General features: G+C 36.2%; 1 protein-coding gene and 1 long non-coding RNA gene across 9 annotated transcripts in view; one reads left to right on the forward strand and one right to left on the reverse strand.

The window, feature by feature from the left end:
* The window catches only part of NTNG1 (netrin G1), a 157,344-nt gene that overhangs the window by 97,551 nt on the left and 35,291 nt on the right, over positions 1-24,502 (forward strand). For 5 of the 8 annotated variants that reach the window (XM_074832658.1, XM_074832657.1, XM_074832660.1 and 2 more), the window contains exon 5: positions 9,588-9,614. In XM_074832658.1, coding sequence (XP_074688759.1) covers positions 9,588-9,614 — 27 coding nt within the window. Of the gene's footprint in view, positions 1-9,587; positions 9,615-19,586; positions 19,653-21,549; positions 21,610-24,502 lie in introns of all 8 variants that reach the window. The other 3 variants (XM_074832665.1, XM_074832661.1, XM_074832663.1) reach the window with 2 other exon arrangements.
* LOC141926602 (uncharacterized) lies at positions 11,416-13,984 on the reverse strand. Its single transcript, XR_012624160.1, has 3 exons — positions 13,900-13,984; positions 11,969-12,097; positions 11,416-11,490 (listed from the first exon to the last, which is right to left on the reverse strand). It is a non-coding gene; the product is annotated as an uncharacterized LOC141926602 (long non-coding RNA).

Below are 24,502 nucleotides of genomic sequence, written 5' to 3' on the forward strand. Positions count from 1 at the left end.
GGTGCTGAAAGAGAGGGCATGAAGACAAGTATGAGCATCAGTTCTTCTTTTCATTCATGTATGAAATGCACAATGGTCCCGAATCCTCCTGAACTGGGTAACAGACTTAAATTCCTTTGAAGAAAGGATTGAAGAGGATGAAGATAAATCACCAAACCTTCTGACAGAAGTTACTAGCTTCTTTTAAGAAAAGAATCCACAATTTTTTCCTGATTAAAAGCAAAACATTCATTTTAGAATATTAGACTGTAACTATTTACTGAAGAGTTATTTGGGAGAAACAGAGCTATGTACTGCAGTTGAATGAAAAGTTTAAAACCAGGAGCAATGTGCAATGCTCAGAATGTTATCTATGACTTCAAAGCAGCAGCTGTGAAGAATCAAAACTCAAAAATGAATATCATACGAAGCAGGACCTTATCAAGTTAAATGTGAGAGTAATAGACCAAGTAACAAACCATGAAGTGTGGGGGCATGAAATTATGATAAAATTCTTACTGAGCAGAAAAAGAAGAACTTCCAAAAAGTGGGGGAAAAACATTTTGTAAGAATATTCACTTTTTCGCATGTTATAAAAAGTGAGTGTGGCTCACAGAATTAATACTTAAAAGCTATGTTCAGAAAAAAATTGTGAAGTTTACTAGGTTGGTTTTATTTATATAATTTTTATATATATACATACGCACATACATACATATGTATGCACATAGATACATATATGTATAATGTAGTTGCTGCCCAGCCATCATCTAAACTAGTGACAAGATACAACTGAACATGAAAACGAGGATCTTTCTAAATGCAGCTTGCTATATCAGTTACATCATTTCCAATCAGTTGAGCACACACCAGAAAGAACAGTGGGATTAGCGCCCACTGAAAGAATGCCTGAAGCCTGTTAAAACAACTTTCAACATTATTGAATGCCATCAGATAAACAGTTCCATCAAAAATAAAAATATTTTGCAAATAATAGTCAGTCTTTTCTGTTTTTTATTATTATGATAGCATCATGAAAACATAACCTTGTTTGAGCTGACGAATGCTCCACTTACCCTCAAATCCTGACTTTAGCAGTGACCAGCAGCAGGAATTTATGGCAAAGAGGAAGTAGTATGAAGGATGTCTTCTTTGCCTTACCCGTTGCCAGCAACAAACTGGCTTTCTGAGCTGGACCCTCCATCCTACCGGCAGTGGTTGCTAGCTGCTAAGTGGAGAGAGAGACCCAGCTGTCACAACCTTTATCTCAGTGACAACTTGTGGCAATACAGTTCACATTTTAATGACACAATGAGTGAAAGGTATTTCCTTTTGTTTTCTTTAGATGTTTTTATATGATTAAGCCTGTACCTGCTTAGATAGGAAGAAATAGAGAGTAATGCATTCCTATTTGCATCTGTTATACCATTTATTGCATAGATTTGATATGTCCACTCCTCCAACCTATTTTATAAATGATGAATCCTAATCTATTTAATCTTATCATATATAAAACCATGCCACATCTCTGGTCATCTGTGTTTTCTTGCTCACTTCTGGTTCTATGATGTCATTTTTTTATTTGGTGAGGCTAAAACTACACATGATTCTAGACATAAGAACAACATGGATCTTTTACAATGGCATAAAAATGTGTCTGCTTTATATTTTGTTATTACAGGAATCAGCCCTTGAGTCCTTTTTAAAGACTGTGCCACAGTTACATTTCTTCTCGTATCAAGGCTGACATAAGTGACAGGTTCATATGTTACAGTAGTTAGTTCAGAAATGTCATATTTGAGTTCCTTTAAAACACTGTTTGAGTGAACATCACCTTATGGCAATTCTTATGTTCTATATTGTTTACATCTTCTAAAACACCTTCAGATTATGATAGACATTGAGAAACTTCCTCAGATTGTGAGAATCTCTCTAACCTTCTTTGCTGTGAACATCAGTGAAAACAATTAAGTTAGGATCCAGTACTTTTGTACCTTGATTGCCTGTCTACCTAATCATCTCACTGGGAGGCCTCCTGCTTCTAGTGTGGTTATTTTAACAAAAAAGAATTATTAAATTTTATGTCTGTAGCAAGTTGAATCTCAAAATACTGTGGTTTATATTTAACTTGACAGATTTTATGCTTTTTTTTCCCCTATCTTTCTCCATTGAGATGACTTACACTTTTGAAGGGTGTCTTTCCAAAATAATCTTCATTCTGCTGTTTTGGGTTGGGTGTTGGGGTTTGGGGTTTTTTTTGTTTAGAAGATTTTGTAATCTTCTTAAATTTTCTAAAATCTTCTAAAATTTTGTAATCTTTTTAAAAAATTGATGGGTTTTATGTGATTATTCTGAGTCTCATACACTTTAGCCTGCCTCCAAGCTGTTCGCATTAAATCTTTTTAGCTGTTCTTCTCATTTTTCTTTTAACTAACTTCCTTGGTTTTATCTGCTCACTCTCTGAAAATTAAATATTACTGCAATGGATTTTTTTTTTTTTATCCTTCTCAACAAGTATGTTGACTTTCAGTCCAGAAGTGGTTCTCTGATAACTACTTCTTGAATCAGGTCCTATGCACTCCTCAGAACTAAATCAGCTTGTCTTCTTGCGGGCTGTCTGATTACTTGCTACAGGCAGCAATCATTTATGGTATGTAAAAACTTCATTTCTTTTGTCACTTCCTGATTGAATGCTGCATGTGTTGGAGCATATGAAATTTTGAATTATTATGTAAACTCTCTGCACAGCCAATGTAGTTTCACTTATCCTGTTCATTTATGTCACCATCTCCATCGTGTGGTCAGCATATACTCCCCCGATCAGGTGGAATTCTGTAAACAGTTGTTGAAACATGTTGATAGAATTAACTTACCTGGTTTGACTCTAAACTTCCCTAGATATATTACTTTAATTCCCTGGGGCCACTTTGTATAATCCAGTAATACAGTGTCCCTCTGATACTCTTCCTTTCTCCAATTTTCAGAGTCTATCTTTTCCATCTAAGACCAAAATATTTTAAATTTTAAATGGATTTAAAGTTTTTTTATATGAGTGTGCTTAAATAAGATACAGCTAAAAATAGATGTACACAGAAAATTTTTTCACAAAAAGATCCTTTTTCTTGAGATTCTCTGAATTTGGGTAATTTGCTGAGATTCAACAAGAAGCCTACTGTCCATTTCCAAATCTTTCCCAACTGGAACTTCTGTTGTTTCCACTGTTCTGCTTCTGCCATTTTTTTTGTGGCCAGTAAGACCTTATTATACCTTTTCAAGACACAGTTTATGAAATACAAGACCGTTCTAGATTATACTCTAGTCATAGCCTAAACCATGACATAAAGCTGTTTTCTGTATCCTTCTCATTTTAAGTCAACATGAGTTTTTCAGGAGAACACGAATGTTTTTTCTGTGCTTTGCTTGTGAAAGACACAGAGTACTCTGTTGTTTACTGGCACTAACAATATTTCCACATTTGTCTCCCACATAGCATTTATTTTATATTTTTCACTCTATCTTATTCACTATTTTGTGATTACATTTGTTCCCTTGTGCTGCCACATTGTATGGATAGTTTGTCCTGCAATATGTTTTGACACTCAGAGTGAACTTATTGAATTTCTCTATAGTTGGTATTACAAGATAGCTTTTCTCCTCAGCAGTTGTATGTGTCTGACAGCACTAGCCCTTTTCTTCCTCCTGTTGTTTAGGACATCTTTGGCACTTATGTACTTCGCTCCATCAGACAGAGCTAAGACTGTGCTGGGCTGACATCCATCAAAGCCTGCTTGCTTTTTGTCAGTCCCTCCACAACCAATAACTCATACGAGAAGTGCTTGACATTCGGTGAAAACTGCCTCCCAGCTGTTACATGACTTTCCTAATTCATAGTTCAACATGAAACAAAAGATTGACCAGGACACAGGGAACATTGGTGGTTCTTTTCAGCCACAGTTAGGCAGATGGTCTCAATCAGTTTACTGAATTTCTCCTGCAGCAGGTCCCCCTCTGATAGTAGAGCCTCTGTCTCAGCAGCAAGGCCTTAATCCTCCCTGAATGGGAAAAGACTTATGAGGCATCACTGCAGCACAGCTGCCATGGAAACAGTTTCTGGCAAAAATATGGCGCTTGAAGTATTGCACTGATTACCCTCATCTGTGTTTGTAGTTTTACCCATGAATATTTGCTGACACAAAGCCATCTTGAAGGACGGGGATGAAGGAAGTAGGCCAAGAGGTTGTATGATGGCAGGCTTTCTATTCAGGAGTCCAAGTAGCATGGATCCCTGTAACTGAAAAGATCACACATCCTGCTGTCCTGTCAAAGCAGACTCATAAAGTAGAAAGTGTCCCATTTTCTAAGAGCCCCTTTCTCCCAAACAGCTGGAAGGAGCTTTCCAGTGCCTGCTTCATGACTGAGGTAGAGGAGGTGATTCCACATGATCTCGATTTGAAGGAATGGGACACTTGTGCTTAACATGTAAAAGGTTGCTCCTTGATGATTTTGATAACATCTTTCTTAGAGAAAAAAGAAGATATGAATGCAATAATAAGTTACAAAATGGCAAAACTTCTTGTTGTTCCTATTCTATATTCATTTTGGCTCATGAAGCTTACAGAAGATGTAAAGCCACAGAAAGATGTCACACAAAAGCTGTGTCAGGCTGGGAAACTTGATGGTGAGGGCAAAGCTGTAGTGTATCAAGAGCATTCAGGAGCACAGAAGTGTCAGGAAAACCTGCAAATGATAAACTAACTTCCTTCCAACTAGGTATCCAGTGTAATGGGCAGCAAAACATTGCAGGTACATACCTAAAACCCAATGCACTATAAATAACATATGCTCTGTTTTTTTAAATGGGACTTGAAAAAATATTCTTCAACACTCTACCCTCTTGCATGACCCTGCTGAGTTGGTTGTTTGCGCTGGTTATTGTGGCATCTGTTGCTGAGAAATGAATTGTTTCCATCCATCACTGGTTTCAAACTACTCTGTTTTTGCCATATACAGCGACAAGGGGCAATGAAAGAAGGTTCTAGTCCTTAAGCAGCAGTATGGGTAGGCAAAGTGTCTTTTCTAAGATACTCAAAGTTCTAAAAATGGTCTGAGTTTCAGGCTTTTTGAAGCTTCTAATATCTAATATTCTATCAATAAATCATGACTACTTGAAAAAAAGTCCTTTGATCTCACTGGGAGTTTCTTAGACAGAGTTTTCAGTACTGGTTTAGAGTCACTAGAACATCATAAGAAAAAAGTCCAGATTTTAAAGGTGTTACCCAATAAACCAATAAGTAAATATTTTCTCTGTCCCATTCATGTGTGGTGATACTGCTTGGGAAAGCAGAGGTAGAGTATAACAGACTTCAAGTAAGTAGTTCTTTTTCTGGGAATTTAGAAATTTTCAATCTTTACAGAGCAAGCAACTGCGAAATTAACAGTAGCAGGAGTTCTAGGGCTCTTGCAATGAAATACATGTGACATTTCCTAAGAATTGTGTCTTTCACTGTGTATGGTCCTTTGGCTGAATACAGGTTTGGCGATACATGAAAAGTTTACTCCTGTGATCCTAACAATCACTCCTTTGAGGGATTACAAGATGCAAGGTTCTTCCGGCTTCTCAGGGCTTTAAATTACTAGAGAATTCATAACCTCTGAAACTGATGCTGAGGATCTGATATTGCAATCATGCGTCAGTGGAGGAGTTGCAAAGGGAGAAAAGACTCGCTGCAGGGAGTGCTGTCATGCTGCAGCACAGTTATTCTAGCAGAAGATCAGATGTGGCATTAACAGCTTTGCTCTGACTCTTTGCTATGGAAAGCTCTATATTTTGTTCTTGTTTTAAGAGTTTAAAAGTGTGGTGTAGAGTGCAATTATAAGGATGTCTCTTTTGTCAGAAAAGCTCTCACACAGCTTTGATCAGCAATTAATATGAATCCAAACATGCACTGCACTGTTTACTATCATATCCTGCATGCCTTCATAGGAGACAGCCTTAATTCTCAGTCTCTGGGCTGTATTCACCTGGATAATTCACTGAGCTCTGGCTGACAGTCTTTCCCTGAATGTGAGCAAGCTGGGAGCTGGGTGTCATGTTTTGATAGCAGCAGGAGCCTGTCCCTGGCTCCCTGTCATAAGGCAGGTGCATGTTCAGCTTATGATGGAGAAGAGGCAGAGAAGCCCATGGGAAAGATGGTAGCCAAGACTTAGCTGCCAGAATAATTCCTTCATCCCAGGCATACTCCATGCCCAGGAAGGGATGCAGCCTGGCTGCATTAATTGCGCGGCTGGCGGGAAGCGCACGCAGGCATTGACAATGGAGGTGATAAGAGGGACTGCAGGGTATGACCCACCCTGTGACTGGAAGCAGCAGTGTGGCCCTTCTCACCGAAAGCCTGATGCTCTTTCTTTGTGTTAGGGATTTCACACTAACACAAATTACAGAAGAAATCAAAAACTTGCTTTCTTTGCTAGCATCTGATTTGCTTTTTTTCTCCATTCTCAGTAGTCAGCTTCATGGTAGCAAATAGCTAAAACAACCCATTCCTGGGAAAAGGGGAAATGAGAAAATTACAGGGCAGATGCAGAAGATCTTATGAAAGGAAAACACCAGATTTTTTTCTCTCAAGTAATGCGTGTATATTTAGATGCACTTACAGTGAACATGTAATATACCACCCTCAACTCAAGTCAGAAATAATAAATAGTGTTAGAGACTTTCTTCTGCAATGTTTGCCATTTTGGGGGCAGTAGCTGCTCCTGAACTTTGCACGATTTGCTCACTGTTTCTTCGCTATAAAACTATTACCATTAATAATATCCCAGTGATTTCAACTGGAAGATAATTTAGACTGAACATTGCCTTGGTTTAACAACTGAATATACATAAATGCAATCACTTGGTTTTATTTACTCTTTACGTCTAGCTGAATAGCTCAGTGCATCAAGGTAAGTAATGGGCCTGATTCTTCATCTCTGTCTCTACAACCTGTTCACATCATTTCACTGCTGCAAAGTACTCACAGATTTCAGTACAAGGCTGACTGGAGACAATCCGCATCATGTAACGTATCAGTCTCCAAAGGGCTGGCGGGGGCGGCTGGCTCCCCTCAGCCCATTGGTGTCCACAGTGGCAGTGCCATGGGAGGAGCCGTGCAGTTGGGCCCCCGCCTGCCTCCTGACAGAGGGGGAGAGGCAGAATCCCACCTCCCGTGCCTCGTTACCTAAGGACTTGCACCAAATACAGCTCAGCTGAATTTAAGAGCTAGCCTCAATATGTAACTCCAGATCTCACAAAAACACTCGTACTAAGAATAATTTTCCCATCATATGTGCGGTTTTCACAGAGTGTTAATAGATCCTGCTTCGTGGACCTACATAACCAGCTCTTTTCCAGACAAACTTAGAAGTGCCATTCTCACTCTCTCTAGCAGAAAGGACACAAAGTAGTGCACTATCAAGGCCAGTCACCACACACAGGAATACCTGGTATTACAAAAATCAAGCTGGTTACAGAAGATCACACCAACCCAGAAACTCTGTACAGAAATATCAAAAGAGCTTTTCAAACAGCACCTGAAGACAACTTTGCAAGGTTAATACGGAGCCCTTCAGGCTAGCAGGCATCTTGTTTTCATTATTCTCTGCCCAGGAAGCATTTATCACTATGAATTCATTGAAAATTTTGAAGTACAGTAAAATGAGGAGAGCAGACTTGCAGGAAAACCTCTCCCTTTGCTACAATCTGTTCAGAAGAGAAAGGAAAGGATATTTGTGTGTGTGTGTAGGAGAGAGAGAGGTTTGAGGCGGGGGAGTATACCCAGAGGAAATACAAATACCATTTCACAGTGGAAGTGTGAGTGCGAGAACACAGTATCTGTATTTTGTCTAATATTTTGCAGGTTCCATCAGTGTATAAAGGAAAATGAATCCTGTTAATTTAAAATAGCTACAATGACTTGCAAAAATGTAAACAAGCTGCTATGAAATTTCAGGGAAAATTATTTGAAAATTGATTGCCTTTTTGACATTTAAGACAAAAGAATAGCAGTGCTCTTACATTATCCTAACTGAAAAAAAGCACTTTTTGTTACTTTTAGAACTATAACAGCATTGTTCTATTACGATATTTTTATTTGGCTTTCAATACCTCATGATTCTAAAATTTTGGAAAACACATGTTAATCTCAGCAGAAGTAGAAATAATTCTGTTTGCAAACAACACCTGAGTGTGGGGCTCGGTTGGCAGCAGGTGCTGTCTCCAGTGCTGTGCCTGACGCTCTACCAGACCACAGGTTCCATAGGATATGAAACCAGAGAGCTGCGGTTCTGACGTGTGCCCCAGAACTGATGTGGTGAAACACAAAAGATCTGTTTATGGTTGCCATTCTGCAATGCAGTTACTTCGGCCATGTCTTAGCCATGCCATGAGTTAAAAATGTTCCCAACTTGACTCTGCAACCTTGCTTACAGTGTATATCATTTATCCCCAAGACATTCCTGTGCTCCAGTTTGCTTAATGGCAGAATGAGGTCCATGCCATCTCCGAGTAAGACAGAACTTCAAGATAGATGTTGAAAGAAGTATAGCAGATGTTTAATGGAGAAACAGACAGATTTCTGCAGTAAAATGCATGCCATCAAAAGTCAATAAAACTTACAAAAGGCAAACTGTATTTAACTAAGAGAATGCAAATATCCAGGATTTAAATACCAATCCACAATTTGTGACTTTAACCCAAGAGACTAGCAATAGTGCCATTAGCAATTCCATTTAATCTACAGAAAATGGCATTTTATTAAAGATTTCATATCCATATTTTTGTGCTACACACCTTTCAGGGCAGACCTGACGACAAGCTACATGTTGGGACTGCATCATGCAACATGAGATCCCCAATGCTAATCCAGCAGAGGAGTTTTACTCCTCAGCAGCCCTACCTCTTCTGGTAAATCTCACCTGCCTCTGGAATGGTTTCCTTGCATTAATTCAGCTTAGGAATTGAAATGAAAGCAGTGGGAGGGGAAAGAAAAAAAAAAAATCAATGAGAAGCTTAGTCAGTATGAGCAACCTAATGCATTAGATTGTTCCGCTCAATTACCTTTCTTTTCCATAGCTTAATTTAGATAACCGTCAGGTAAAAGAGGAAAAAAATAGCTATATACAGTTAATGCAACAGAAGGTATCAACTGATTTAAGCAGCTGGTCAAAGCAGTTTGCAATGCATCTATCCCTTGGTTAAATTATTCTCCTAGATCTGCATAATACATGCATGACTGATATTTTTATCTAGAGCATTAAACCTAATGGCTGGTTAGATGAAATACAAAACTGTTCTGAACAAATTCATGAAGTTCAGAGAGCTGGTGTAGGTCCCAGAAATACCCATCTGTCAATAAATTTTAGTGGTCCCTGCAGCCTCATACTGAAAAACCTAAAGACTCTGCATTTATAAAGGGCTGGGTACATATTGGCAGTTGCTTAGGTTTAATTACGTATTGATATAATATTCTGAAAATTAGGAGAAAATGGTTTTCAGAATCTTAGATGTAATAGCTCAGCCAACTACAGCAAATGACTAACTATACTTTTTGTGTTTTCTTTCTCTACAGGTATACCCAGTATTTCCAGTATTGGTAGTAAGTAATAAAACCAGTATTGTTTTGCATTGTCATTCAGCTTCTTGGATCTAATTTCCCAATATCCCTTTCTGTTGTAGATAATGTTTCTCTGAAAATGTGCTCTGTAGTGCAAGGGCTACATATTGGCCTTCCTCTGTTGAATTAACATGTAACCATATTACGTGGTCAGAGAGAATGTCACTCCAGACAACACATCTGCCTTCAACTGCAGATTTTCTGATCAGCAGATGAAAACTGAGTGTTATACAGAGAATTAAGACACTGTTCCACAGAAAATATTTGTTGAGCATCTTTTAAAGAAAAAATAAGTGTTTGCTAATAACAGAGAAGTATAGGACCATTAATTTTCATGTGTGTGTGTAAATTCAAAGAGCAAATGGAAGAGTTTATAAATGAAAGAGTTTTCATTTTTATGAAGTAGCTTAGCAAATGCAGTGTATCTGCTGGAATCTTTGCATTAACTCCAGCAGCCTTTGAACTGCCCTTTACTCCACAAAATAAAACAGAATCGCATTCCCTCAAAAAACCTGCTTACCTATATGCAATTAAAGCACCAAAATATTAAACTATAATAAAACCATAACACCACTATGTAAAGAACTACTGTATCAATGAAATAGGTGATTAATTAAATAAAACACTTGAAGAGACTTAAGTGCACAGTAGCTCAGCTGTGAGTCTCAGCTGAGTTCCATAGCTGAGAAGTGCACACAGTCATGGCACATTAGCTGATTACAAATAAAGAAATGGGATCCTGCTGTAGCTGACTGAGAGAATATTCCCCACCACCTCAGCTTTGTAGAGGCTTTCAACACAACTTTTGTGATGCAGGACTATCACAATGATAAAATACCACAGTAGTAAAATGCAATTTCCCTTACCTGATACCCAGCTGAAAAGCTTCTAATAATTTGGGTAAAACTGTCTCACTTCTTATGATGCAGCATCAGATCTGTCAATTTATAAATCAGCTCAGTTTACTTAAGCTCATGAATGGTGCTGATTTGTTAAGCTCTAGACATCAAGTTAAATGCCATCAAAACTATACTCCTTGCAAATGAGAGCAGTGTTAACAGCTGGATGTCATGGCATCTGTTTTGCAGCTTTAATAGTGAAACAGCATCAATGACAATAACGTGCAAATGAAAGCCTTCAATCTTAATAATGTAACTTTCCCAATGTAATATCTTCTTTGACATTTGCATGACTGCAAATGCATAGTGATGTGCTATTTTCAAAACTTTGTGTTTATACATATATTTTATAACCAAAAAAATAAACTCAATGAAAGAGATGTTTATGTTGCTGTTCTCAGGAATATTCCTGCCATTAGTAACAGAAATGGGATGAATGGGAAAATAGCTCTTTGGAGTTTGGTTGTGCTGTAGTTTTAGTACTGTGTTGCATGGACTATACGGTTGTGTTTTCACTTTACACTCCATACAGCCTTTGTCACCACATCTTCCATTTCTGAGCATCAGCAGATGTTGGCCTTTGAAAACTTAATAGGGAAACTCAAATACCTTTTAAATAATGGTGACCTGAAAGGATGCATTGTTGACCTCTGTATTTTACACTGGGGTGATTCTTACAGTTTATCTATTACAAATGGAGAAAATTCTGTTTAACATTCCATAGGAAATACAAGAGTTTCTGCGAGTCTATGCTTTATCTTTAATCTGCTGTAAATGTCTTGGAATAATATGTGATAGAATTCAACAAATTTCTTTGCCTACCTGGAAAGGATGAAGCATGAGAATCTCTTCATGAGCACAAGTAAATACTGATACTCTGCTTGGTTTTTTCATGTGTTTTTTCTTAAATAGCTCAGGGGGAAAATAGCTCTACTTGCACAATGTTCTGAACATCTTTCCTATAAGATAGAAATAGCAGAATTATCATTAAGCAAAGATAGAACCCATAAATTTATCTTGGTCTCTAAGAGAATTTAACAGAAGTACAATTAACACATAAAACCAAACAAGATTAATTAGTTGTGGCTGCTTTAATGGATTCTGCATGATTTCTTCTTTTGTCTATGCTAATACAATGTTTGTGTTCATATCAGCAGAGTTTCTCCCCATCTGGGGATAGGAAGTTACTCTCAGGAGATACAGTTTGGGTTTTATTTTGCCTGGCAGCAAACACTAAGGGGGCGGGAAGGGTGGGGGGAGGGTTATTGGCTTTTGTGTGCTCCAAGCTTTTCCTAGTATATAAGGAGGACAGGGTTGGGGTGGGGGTTATGAAGACTAAACTGCCAGCATACAAAGAAGATGCCACTGCAAGTGATCTTCATTTAACACTTTTAAGACTGCAATGAAAGCAAGCAAAGAAAAATAAAAGATATTTACCTGTGTACACATATATGTATCATTCTCTATTCCTTTTTTACCTCAAAGGATCTTGTATTAAAGCAGCTCATCATTAAAGTTTGAACACAAAGAAAGAGTGGTCATTAAGTAAACATCCTTTCTGATCATCTAGAAGAAAAGAAAAAATAAAAAAAATCAGAGCTTTCCCATTAAGGTCATTTGTACCTGCTGTTGTCTATCAGTTGAATAATAGGTTCTTTGATCATTTCCAGCATTTTTGATTACAATGCTGGCCTTTTCAGCCATGTCTGGAAAAATACTGGTGAAAGTGTTAGCAATTAATGAGTCCCAAAACCATTTCATAATTTTAAGCAATGCTTACCTATAGTATGTAAATATTCTTATAACTTCATTATTTTACTTGCTAAAATAATGATTGTACAATTTTACATAGACCAATGCATCAGAATGTTCATTATTGTGACCAAATACCAAAGTTACTAATCTGTACATGTATGCCTTCAAAAAGTTGAATCTTCTAAACTATAGCTTCTTATCTTTTTTTCCTGTAAAGCATCACTCCACTAATTATGCTAAACAGTTTGTTATAAAGGGTATAATTAGATACAGGATAGGATAGACATGATGTGCAAATAGCTCTGTGTGGGTGATTATCACCTTAAAGCCTGCTGGTGGCAGATGAGTCAGAGTTTAGAGACAGACGTGCACTCAAGTGCAAGATGCAATCACGATAATCAAATGGTATTTTCTGCTTTGTTCTCTATGTTTTTGTTCTTCTTTGTAGCCAATTTCAAATGAAGAGGGTTTTTTTTTAACGGTAACGAATGCAAGACACAAGAGTGAAAAAAAAAAGACTGAATGGGCACTTTCTTATTTTATTGTTTTCTTAACCTTAAAAGAACTAGTAGGGATTTTTCTGGAACTAAAATAGTGTCTGGATGAGTGTAGCTTTCTTTGTTTTATATATTTGTTATGAAATTTTAATGTCGTAAATATATGTCTTAAAAGGTTGTGAGTGCAAATACTAGCGGATTTTTTTTTTTCTTTTTTATTACAACACAAAGTATTTTGGACCTGATTTTGCCCCCTTGCAGTAACTGAGAAGTTCTCTCATTAAATTTACAGTCATGGGATCAAAGCCATTACAATGCCAAGCTCGACTAGAATATATACACAACACCCACATATGTCAGTAGGATATAAACATGCAGAACTAGGTTGTACATTACTTCTCTATTATTATTTGAGGTCAGGTTTTACAGAGAGAGTTGCACTGTTGAGAGACCATTAAGATGTTTATCTCCTTAGAACATTTAAATATTGTCTTCAGACTATATATATTATTTTGGACATACTAGCAAATGTTCTCATTTCAATTCAATTTTATCCAAATCTGACTTTTTAATAGATAATACTATTAATCAGGCTCGTAGTCTAAGGCAATCACCTTATCTAACTAACTGATTATATTATCAAGCCTGTAACAGTATTTGTTTTCCCTCCTTTACTTTAAAACTTTGAAGCACTCAGAATTTTTCACTTCAGCAGTTAAATTTTCCATTATATTAAAACATTACTGGGCTGAAAGAAAATATTGATAGCCTATGTGGTATAATGCACTCATTTGAACACTGGATCTGAAAGAAATTTAACATTCCAAATAAAAGACATTATGAATAGTTTATTTACCTCTTAGGGTTCATAACAAAGCTAGTTTTCTTCTATATAACTAGGATTTCACCCTTGAAGTTCAGTAAGCAGAGCGCCTGCACTGCCGCTGAGCAGAAACCATCTCTTTGCGGGGTGATTTCTAGTGCAGGGTCAGAAACTACCAACGCTGCTCCAGGGAGCACTGATGGGTTGTTGGAGTGGGATTTGGGGGAGCCTTTGTTTCAGTTTTTGTTTTGCCAGATCCACCAATTTTAACAGATAAGAAGAGCCATACTCACCAGTCTAGTAGACATGGCCACTGACAGTTTAGTGTGGTTTCTCATTCATCTCAGTTTACCTTCATCATCTTCAGTTAGTTAAGAACAGTGTATCAGTCAAATAGTCTTTCCAGTGCTTTTTTGATTTGCTGTAATATACAAGAAATTACTTTGTTCACAGTTATCTTTGTTTTAACCATTAATAAACAATCAAGTGATAGGACATGATAGAAAATAAGATACCAACATTTCAATATGTACCATGGTACCCATAGAAAACACATTGCACTTGCAATATGCAAGTTTAGCTATAGTTACTCAAGGAAGTTTATAGAGAGCAGATATGATCCACAAAGATATTTAAAAATCCAATTATCTATGAAGCTTGGGGAGAAATTGCTGGGAAAAAACACACTTCTATATTTTCCCCTTTCCTCTTTCTTTCTGTCCCTCAGACATGTAATCAGTTTATTTCATAGAGTGTAAGGGAAGAATGAGGTTTCCAAATCAGCATTCTGATTTTTAAAAGAAGATCTTGATTTACTGTTCTTCATCAGTTGTGAATTACTGTACAATAATCCTAGTCGACCAGCCAATTTCAGCATCTTTGTAGGAAAAAGCAGAACCAATCAAAATAAAAAGGAACCACCCCTGCAAACTATCAACAGACCATTTTACATCTTTTGTCATGAGAAAGTACCTAAATATTTTCTTCCAAAAATATTCCTTGAATTCCTTGTGCACTTTTGCAAATATTTTTAGTGGAAATACTTATAATTGAAGAACACTCCCTCAGACCTCATTAGTTTGAGAATTAGCCAACACATTTGTTAAAATCAGTGGATTTTTTTCTGATATCTAAAAGTTTCCAGAGCTGTATCATTGGATTTTATTATTTCTTTAAATCCTTTAAAAAGATCACTTTCTTTTAAGACAACAAGTGGACACGTAAAGGACTAATTGCATTTAAATTCTTCCAACAGTTATAAAAGCTGTTATGGTTGAGGAGCTGCCATAAAACAACCACATCTTCACATTTATGCAGAATTCTCCTTTCTTCAAAGGAACAGGTATGAAACTTCCTACATTGCTCCAAAAAAGATTGCCTAACATTGGCCAAGTATTTTTTTTTTAACTTAATAAAATAAAGGGGTGATTTTAAAAAAAACTTTTTCAGCATTTCTTCTCTTTTGATGAGTTACATTTTGCAGTGTTGTGAAAGTGCTGAAAGGCAAATTCTATGTGAGGTAGGTTATCATGACTTCAGATAGACCTGAAGAGATAGAAATGCTGTAATAATGATAGTGTGATCTTTGCAAGAAATGATGGAATATGATCTGATATAAACATACCCAGTTATTCCAGCAGTTACTAAATCTATGATTGATTTCAGGTTTTTTATCATTCCTAATTTTTTGGTCTAATACTAACACCTAAAAGCACTGTCATACATATAACTCTGTGCTCAGCAGACATCTACATTTTAGAATACCTATTTACTCTCACCTACCCACAGTTTAAAACAGGCAGTAGCAAGGCCAGTTTTCTATGACTAGAAACATGGTCTTCTACTAGAATAATTAAGCTTACGTTGACAATTTTTTTAATGCTTTTTTGTGTTTTAAATAGAAGTTGAAGGAAAGTTAAAAAACATCTTAATCAGAGTGTCTCACTAGAGTTCCTTATTGTTATTATAAATTAAATAAGTAATGATAGTTGTCAACACAAGTGCTCCCTGTCTGCCATTAGAGTGAGCATTATTTAAGACTTACTGATTTATTAATAGTAATTTTCATCAAATGCATTGTTTGTGGACTGGGTCAGCAGAAACAATTTAGGCGAAAAAAATACGCTAGTCTGCCATAGAGCACAGATGCCCAGGCAGCAGTGTAGTCTTCATACACTCCGTCACCTGCGCTCTTCATCCCTGAGGAAGGATAGCCCCTCTCAGTGGGCTTAATTTTACTGCCAGCTCAGTACTTGGTTGGAGTCAGAAACCAACAAAGTGCTGATTAATTTCTGCCAAAATCAGGACAGGTTTTTTTCATGTGCAGCTGTCTGGTTGGAATCAGGCTGAAACCACCCATTCATTTCCATTATTTCCCCAATCTGAAACCATAACCTAGCCCATGGTGCAGACTGCAGTGGCTATTTGAGACAGATTTTCTTCATTTAATATCATAGGTAATTCTAATACCGTATATCCAAAAAAGAATTGGGAGGGGAGAAAAAAAAGGAAATTATCATACACCTAATAAGCGTAATGCAATCAGATACTCCTTACTTCATGAAAATAAGATTTTTTTTTTTTTCCAATACTTATTTTCTTCATAGAATTGGCTTTGGAACAATAGTAACTAAAAATGCAATAAATTTCTAACACAAATCTAAAATGTCATACCTGATTTTCTGCTCACATACCTCTACTGTTAAAGTTGCCTACAGTAGCTTCACTTTTAAATAACAACACTAAAACATACTTTTAGAAACTCTTTTTCACATTTCTGTAGCCTTGTTTGCCTAGAATAACTATCATAGAATATATTACAGTAGATTTATATAGTGTATCTCTAGAATACCTATTCCAAAATTCATTAATTATTCTGGCAAATAATGACTAATTACAGATACAGTGTCCATACATGGAACTGTTCTGGAAAAGCTTGGTTTATCTAGTCAACCTCTCTATAAATAAAACCCTTCGTGGTAATCACTGAGGACTAGAAATATTTTCAGAAGTTGCTATAAAAGAATAACTAACTGCTAAATGAATCTTCCCAGTGCCTGTTCAAAGGATGACTCATCTGCTTCAATATACTTGTGGGAATGACAGTCAACATTCTTTGACTTGGACGTCTCACATACCTTTTCAGATAAAGTCATCTCCATTAAAAAAAAAAAGAAAATTTCAAAAATAGGAATAAAGGACATTTTCAAGAAACCAGTAATCTTGGTGATAATACAGTCCACGAATAAGGATGTAAAAAAAATATATTCTCTTTACCAAAGATTTTTAAAAAAAGCACATAATAGAAACATTAAGTCTCCAGGAGCATTAACCAGATTACCAAGCAGTCCAGGGACACTGAAGACAGCAGCTGGTCTCAGCTGGATATGACCCTGAACAATCTCATCTGACTTTAAAGTTGACCCTGCTATGAGCAAAGGGTGGAAACAAATGGCCTCCAGAAGTCCCTTCTAAGATGGTTATAATTATCACTAATAACAATCACTAGTAATAATACCTAATTGGTAATCTTCAGGCACTGTAAATATGCTCATTATTGTTTTGGGTGGCCATTAAGAAACTTGGCTCAATGTAATCTAATTTAAAGGGTCAAGGTTTTTTTTAATTATTTTGCAGTAAGTCACAACCTCCATTTTAAGTAAGTTTGCTAATATGAGCACAGATCTATAGCATTTATAGGATTACTAAGAGATATGTAACGCCGATTTTTTCTGTCATACAAGTAATGATTTTATTTGGTCAAGAGATTACTTGGGGAAATCATCATCAGAATAAGATTATATATGAAATATTACTGATTATATGATTCAGATTATATAAAATATCTGATTTCCTATCTAGGACCTACAGTTTGTTAAATGACAGACATTCCAGAGGGTTAGTCCTAAGGCATTACAAAGCTTTGATGCTACTACTTTTACTTCTGGTAATACCTAGGTCATTTCAATTAAAGACCATTATGCATGCAAATTTTTATAGTAGGTCTGCCCCACAGTATTCAACAACAAAAACAGGATATTGGAAGCTCCAGTCTGAAATGTTACAGGTTTTCTGCAAGAACCCTGATGTTGCTCAATGGCTGAAAAAGGCTCAGGGGACAGCAGATCAATGTAGTCAAAGATTGCTTTTCCTTTTTTACCTTCTGATTTTTATATGTATTCTCTAACCTCTATTCCCTTTAAAATCTTTAGGTCAAGCCTAAGTGTTCCTAAATCTACCAAAATTTTAACAGTGAATTAACTGTGCAAGTAATCTTTCTCTGTGTGCTTGAAACTTCTTTACTATAACCAGTCAGTCAGTGTTTCAGGAGGAGGAGGAGGAAGGTGGTCTCTCAGGTGCATGGAATTAGTCTTTCAGTGGGCTAGGGTTACCATGCCACCTCAGTAAGTATGGCCTTTAGATACCTTTTGTCATACGCTCTAACTATTGTGTCTGCACTTCCTATGTGTGTGAATTGGTGGATCTGACCAGTGGAAGCAGGTTATTTTTAGTCAATACATAGACTGTTTGAGAATCTACCAAACTGACTCAGTTTTTCTTTCTTCCATTTTCTTGATTGATAAGGAAAAAACACAAAAGTGCAAGAATATGATGTAACGATGTGATTATATCACAACTTGACTGATTCAATTGCAGAAGACCACCTAACAGTAAATGGCACAGGGCAGGCCATCATCCTTTCCTTGAATTGTTCTCTATGTGGGAGGACTTTTGGGACAGCCAGCCCCACTCAGCCAATTTCTCTTCACCCTTGACAAATGGGCCAGAAGATACTATGGGATGTCCTCTTCCACATCAGATGTTTGAAGCCCCAGTCTTTTTGTCGTAGCTTCCCTGCAGGTCTTCCACTAAGATGGACATAACAGTGAAACACACCTTCTTCAAAAAGACATGTAAGCCTAGATCCTTGATGCTAACCAAGTTGTGACAACTGCCATCTACTCACTACCCAGCTGAATTCCTTGTAGGTAGAAATGAAGAAGTAGCGCTCTCTCACAAATATCACCACTATGTAGGCTGATGTGACCATTAAGAAAAATTCTGTTCAGCTCAGAAAGGACACAACTACTGCAGTACTTACAGAAGATGATAAAAACATGGTCCAAACCTGATGTTCAGAGCTAGGCAGATGGAAACAGAGAAAATACTATAACAGAAGAATAAGGAGAATGTAAATACTGTTTCCCAGATCAGGACCCAAATAAAAGTTTTCTTTCCTTCCCCCACAACCCCATCCCCTTTACTTACTCTCAGTTTCAACACCCATTCTTCTAAGGGTTATCACTCCCCACTACCCCAGCCCCAAAACAGATTGACCAAAGAAAATGAAGCTCTAAAGAGACATAGCTAATTCTTCCACTGAATGACAAAAGGGCTTTTAAGAAATGTAGACATTTGATGGTTTTACCAAGAAAAAATCAAACTATAAAATATATCAGCAGAGATGATAGGAAATAGATAAAACACACAAAAGAGTGAGAGCAAAAGAAAAGGCCCACTCAACTGGTAAATACATTTCTTCTGATAACAGAAATATAATTCACTCAAAAGGCCCTAAAACAGGATGTTACGGTAAGATACGTGTCTTTGGTAAGAAATCCGATTTTTTCCGATATTGTCATTTTATCTCTGCAGGCCAGATTTAACAGAATATGTTCCTGTTTCGTTCCTGGTGTTAGAACCATCTATATTGGTCTAGGATATTTTCTTAGCACAAAAAATTATATTGTAAACCACAGAAGATAAATTGTTATGCACAGTATTTTATGTCCATTTGGTGTTTTGGGAATCATCAATTGCTTGTTTTCTTGTTCACTGTGGAGTCATGTATTGTTCAAGTGCAACCTAGACTAGTCCAGTAATGGATGTTTGTAATCTATGTCTTTGTCCATATGCTTGCCTGTTTAGAACAATATCACAGATGTAAATAACAAAACCTGATTTTTCCTGATGCATGCAGATCCTCCAAAGTTTGATAGGATATGGCCGAATATTTCTTCCCTTGAGGTTTCTAAACCAAACCAAGGTAGGATGCTGTAAAATTCTGAGTGGTCTGAAGTTACTGAAGTTTCTTTCAAGGAGTCTCACATGGTGGCAAAACTAATAACAATGATAATCCAACTCATTTTTCTTCTGATGCTAAGTAACGCTATTCTGTGAGAAAATAACCATAAAACAAACCTTACCTGAAAAGGGGGTCTTCCAACAGTCAGATTGTGCACATGACTGAAAAAGTCTGGAAAAGTAGATGCACAGATTATAAGTACTGATCTACAGAAAGCCCTAACTAATGTTGGACTTGTTTAGACAGCACAGACTATATTTTCAGTAACTTTTGAGATTTTTGAGTGAGAAAGATTGACATTGTCTACATCAAACCCATTTTTAATGTCTTGTTTCCACTTTGTTTTCCCAAGTGAGCTGAGAGGCATTCTCAGCTTGCATGCCATCCACAATACAAGCAGGTTCTCTGCAGGACAGACTCATAGTTTTCTGCAATTTCAGTGCCACACAAAAAATTACTCTCAGACTGTGGCATGATAATTAGCATTGAAAGAAACAGAACGACTTTTTAAGATGACTAATAAAAATAAGATTCTTTGTTATTTGAAGTTGTATTCAGCTATACTTCACATTTCAAAATTATTGTTCATTATAAAAAATAATGTCCTTTTGTTCTCCTCATTTATGGCCCTTTGCTCCCAAAAAAATCCTTGCAGAAATCTGACCTGTGGCTTGCTTTGACTGTTCAAAGGGTGTCCATTCTGTGCTACAACACGTACAGATGGAGAGTAAAATTAATGAAAAAGTGATCTAGAAAATAGCTACTAAACTGAATAAGATATATTGGAAATCTGTTGGAGAATTACATTGGAAGGGCTGTAGTTAAATCCATTGATCACAGTGACTAAATCAAAACATATGCACATACATATAAAATCTACCACGTTATATGTGCAAGTTTCTATGCGCCCAACAAAACAGAAATACTAATTAATCTGTGCTTTCTGTAAGGATTAGCAATGTACTTTAGTTTGCATTATTCACATATATTTTAAATTAAATATCCCTGATGAAGTGATACTTAGCATTCCAATAACTTCATCGAGCCCATGTTGTATTCCCAAGCTTTTGCATGTGTTCCTTAAACAAACAAACAAACTAACCCCAGATTGATCTCTGCTCCTCTGCTGTCTGTAAGGATTTTAAATCAAAACATTCCCAATGAAATGATATTCAGCATTTCTAATGCATTTCATAGATTAATTATACTGCTTGTGATCTAAGACTTAACTTCATTGCAAGATACATCTTGAACAGCACAAAATTTTTTAGTGTTTCTTGCCTAAAAATAAGAGTTTTAGTAAATTTAGCTTTGACCTTTTGTTACGGAGCACAAAACACAAAAAACATACAAGCATTTCTATTCAATTTTTGTGTTTGCAGCATATTGTTACAGTGTTTAACATTTATTGTAGATTAAATACTTCAGTCAAGGATAGTGTATGAAGAGAATAATTACAGAAATCTGCCTGTATTATTTTATTCTGTTTTCTTTCTTTATGCTATTAGGCCAGAATAAATATGCATATAAATTTAATAAAACTCTTTGCAGACCACTCTGATTACCATATAGTCATTGGTCATGGATTGGGAGAAATCATCAAATAACCTCTAACACAAAATTGCCAAAGTGTGTAGATGTGAATTATATTCCCTTTCTTTATATAGGATATTACAGTTGAAATGATTCAGTAGTTGATAGCGTATAACTCATTTTCCCTAACTTTCACCATTTCCTTACAAAACAATAACCAATGTTAAAGTTATTTTAAAAGTTAGAAGATAAAGAAGTTTATTTTAGTCTTTTGTTCCTATATGATACCTTTTCTAATTTACTGTTCATTTTGTTACCTATCCAGTTGCTCCCAAATTAGCTATGTCAACTGTTTCTTCTGTTCAAGTTGCAAACCACAAGAGAGGTAGGAATTCTTGGATTCATACAGTGAATTCCATAGTGCTCTGTGTTGTGAAAACATTGCACTGTATGAATCTGGAATATCTGTGAAGTGTACCAATCAGCTTACTGGTGAGGCATCTTCATTGACAACAACAGAAGCGTTAAGTCACATAAGCATAAGCCATACAAAGAAAATAAATATGCTTCTTAGACGGTCGCTGCTGGCATATAAAGTGACATGGCATTTGTTTCTAAAGGAGTTAAATGTATGAATATGACCATTCAGATTGTTGCCTAGAAAGCAAATGTTTGCTAGAGTCTTGTTTTCCTCACTGATATGTGTAAATTGTAAAAGGGGATACATAAGCAGATTAGTTGAGGGCAAACAATACATAAAACATCAATTGTCCATATCCTCAAGAAGAATCTGTAAATGCCATGGAGTGTAATGCATAGTTATGTCTTCTAATGCATTGTAAGTGTGCCTTACATCTTCGTTTTATTGTAACAGCGTGCAAATTCAGAGTGTAGGCATTACATTTTGAACTGATGTTTCAGTGTTTTATCAAAATAATGGAATTATATGGGCATAATGAAGGATGCCAATATTCTCTCTGACTTACAGGCAACCTGTTTCATCTATCATTCACAGTCTGAACCCTGAGTTCTCATCATTGTTTTTCCTCATCAATTTATCTGTAAAGAGTATGTATAAAGATGTTTTGTCTTTCTGTATCTACTGTGGATATCTCATTATTCATGAAATACTTATTAATAAGGAATAGGGATATTAACAAATGTTTGAACTTAGTTTGACCCATTTGATGAGATCATGATAACCAGCCATACTGTTTGTTATGAAGTAGGTCATTTCTAAGGTTACAACGAAATCTCCTTTGTTTGCCTTTTGTTAGTGAATAGGAGAGGAACATAGTGTTACTGAAAATGAAAAAATATTGTAATGATTTTTGAGTACACTTTTCTTGAAATACTCTTTGTGCTTTTAATTAGGAAATGACACTGATAGCTATCTCATGCATTACCTGTCTTAGTTTAAAAATTATGCTTTCCTCCCTATGTGTTTACCATTGTTTCATGTGATGAAGTTTCATGTTTTATTGGTCATAGCTGAGCTTCAGCTGAAACTCATCCCCACAGCACAATAGTATGTCATCTCAAAGATGTAAATGCTTAGTATTATAATGGAGAGAAAAAGTATTCGATTTATAGAAACAAAACAATTACATGATCAACCTCTTTATGAATCTCTTTCAATGGGTAATTTTATCATGCTTTCTACAACAGGATCAAGATTGTTGCAATAGCATCATTGCATAGGAAATAGTCTTTAAAGGCTCATACAGTCCATCTTTCTGTGAGTTGACAATTCCTGAAGCATCCAAAGACAATTATCAAATCTAACATGGCTATTTCTTCTCCCTTTTCCCTTCACATTAAACCTATCTAGCTATCTTTACCTCTCCTCTGAGGTTTATTTTCCAAACCATTTACTCCTTATTGTTATTCAGTTTTAAACTGTTTCCAGTTTATTTGTGTCTTTTCTGACATGTGGTACTCAGAACTGAAAGCAGCATTTTCTAGCACTGTAAACTCATGTCATTTCATTGTTGGTAAACCATTTGCAGCCTGATTTTAATACTTTTCCCCCATCTCTTTCAGTGATTGCATGGCATTTCCAGTGCATGAAAGTGGTTGATCTGCTAGCCAGAGACACGTGCCTAAAAACCTTAAGCTTTGCGTATTTTAATAAGCAAGTTACTTCCTGATCTTGGTGTGCTGGTTAAGGTGAATCACATGATAAGCTAGCAAGGTCATACAGCATTCACAGGTATTAGCTTCCCAGCTGGCATGATGCTGAATGCAATTCTACATGCTATGTTTGACTGGTTTAGGGTTGCATCTCATGTAGCCAGTGGAGAAAATAATTCAATTTCAGTCATATGAGGACCCTTTATATAGCTTTTTTGTAAACACAGAGGGATGTAAAAACAATTCACTGATCAGGCCAACTGCAGTAAGCAGAATAAGTTCATATTATTGCACTAACAAAATGGGGGGGAAGGCAGGGGGGAAGCAAAAATTAGTAAAAAATTTATTTAATAGTTACTTGCCATGCGTTTTTTTTTTCCACTGCACCATTGCTAATCTTTGATCAGATGTTAGACTAGCTTTGAGTTAACTGTAGATGTAACATTTATCAGTTTGATGATCAAGATTCCTAGAGTTTTCTTGTATCTTAGTTAACTTTGAGACAAAGGCTTTCTTTCATACAGCACAGTTGTTACAAAAGAGGAACGCGTAAGAACGTATAAGAATTGGTCTCATTGTGTACCTTTAATATTAATGAGCCACCTCTGCACTTGGGTAGTCTTTCTACATATATTTAGGAGCATGTGTGTACATCAAACTAAGTCTTTCATAATTATTAGATGTTTCTTCGGTCCAAATCATAACTTGGAGCAAGCCTTGTTACAGAACAAATTACTTTATCTGCAGCTTTGTTTCTTGTGCTTTTTTTAATGGCTAATTATGTGTAGCAGTAATATTATTGAAGGTTATATCACAATTTCAGAGTGTAAGTAGTGCAGTCATTCATTCACAGAATATTCTCAATTTCTTTCTGCTACTTTAAACACAAAAAATGATGTAGCACAGTCTGATTTACCAGCACTTCTTTATAGTCTGCATATTTTTGAAACATAAAAATATAGTATTCTGCTGTCTGTTACCAATTTGAAAAACAAGGTAACTTATTTCCTCTAAATTCACCTACAGTATGATTATGTTTAGCCACAAGTCTGACAAACATACCAGTATGGTATTGTTTCACCAAAACAAATCATCTAATGCTAGCAGAAGACATGTACTTTGTCAGACAGAGAGACTAATACAAC

Source organism: Strix aluco, chromosome 8 (assembly GCF_031877795.1).
Source record: "Strix aluco isolate bStrAlu1 chromosome 8, bStrAlu1.hap1, whole genome shotgun sequence".
Lineage (NCBI taxonomy): Eukaryota > Metazoa > Chordata > Aves > Strigiformes > Strigidae > Strix > Strix aluco.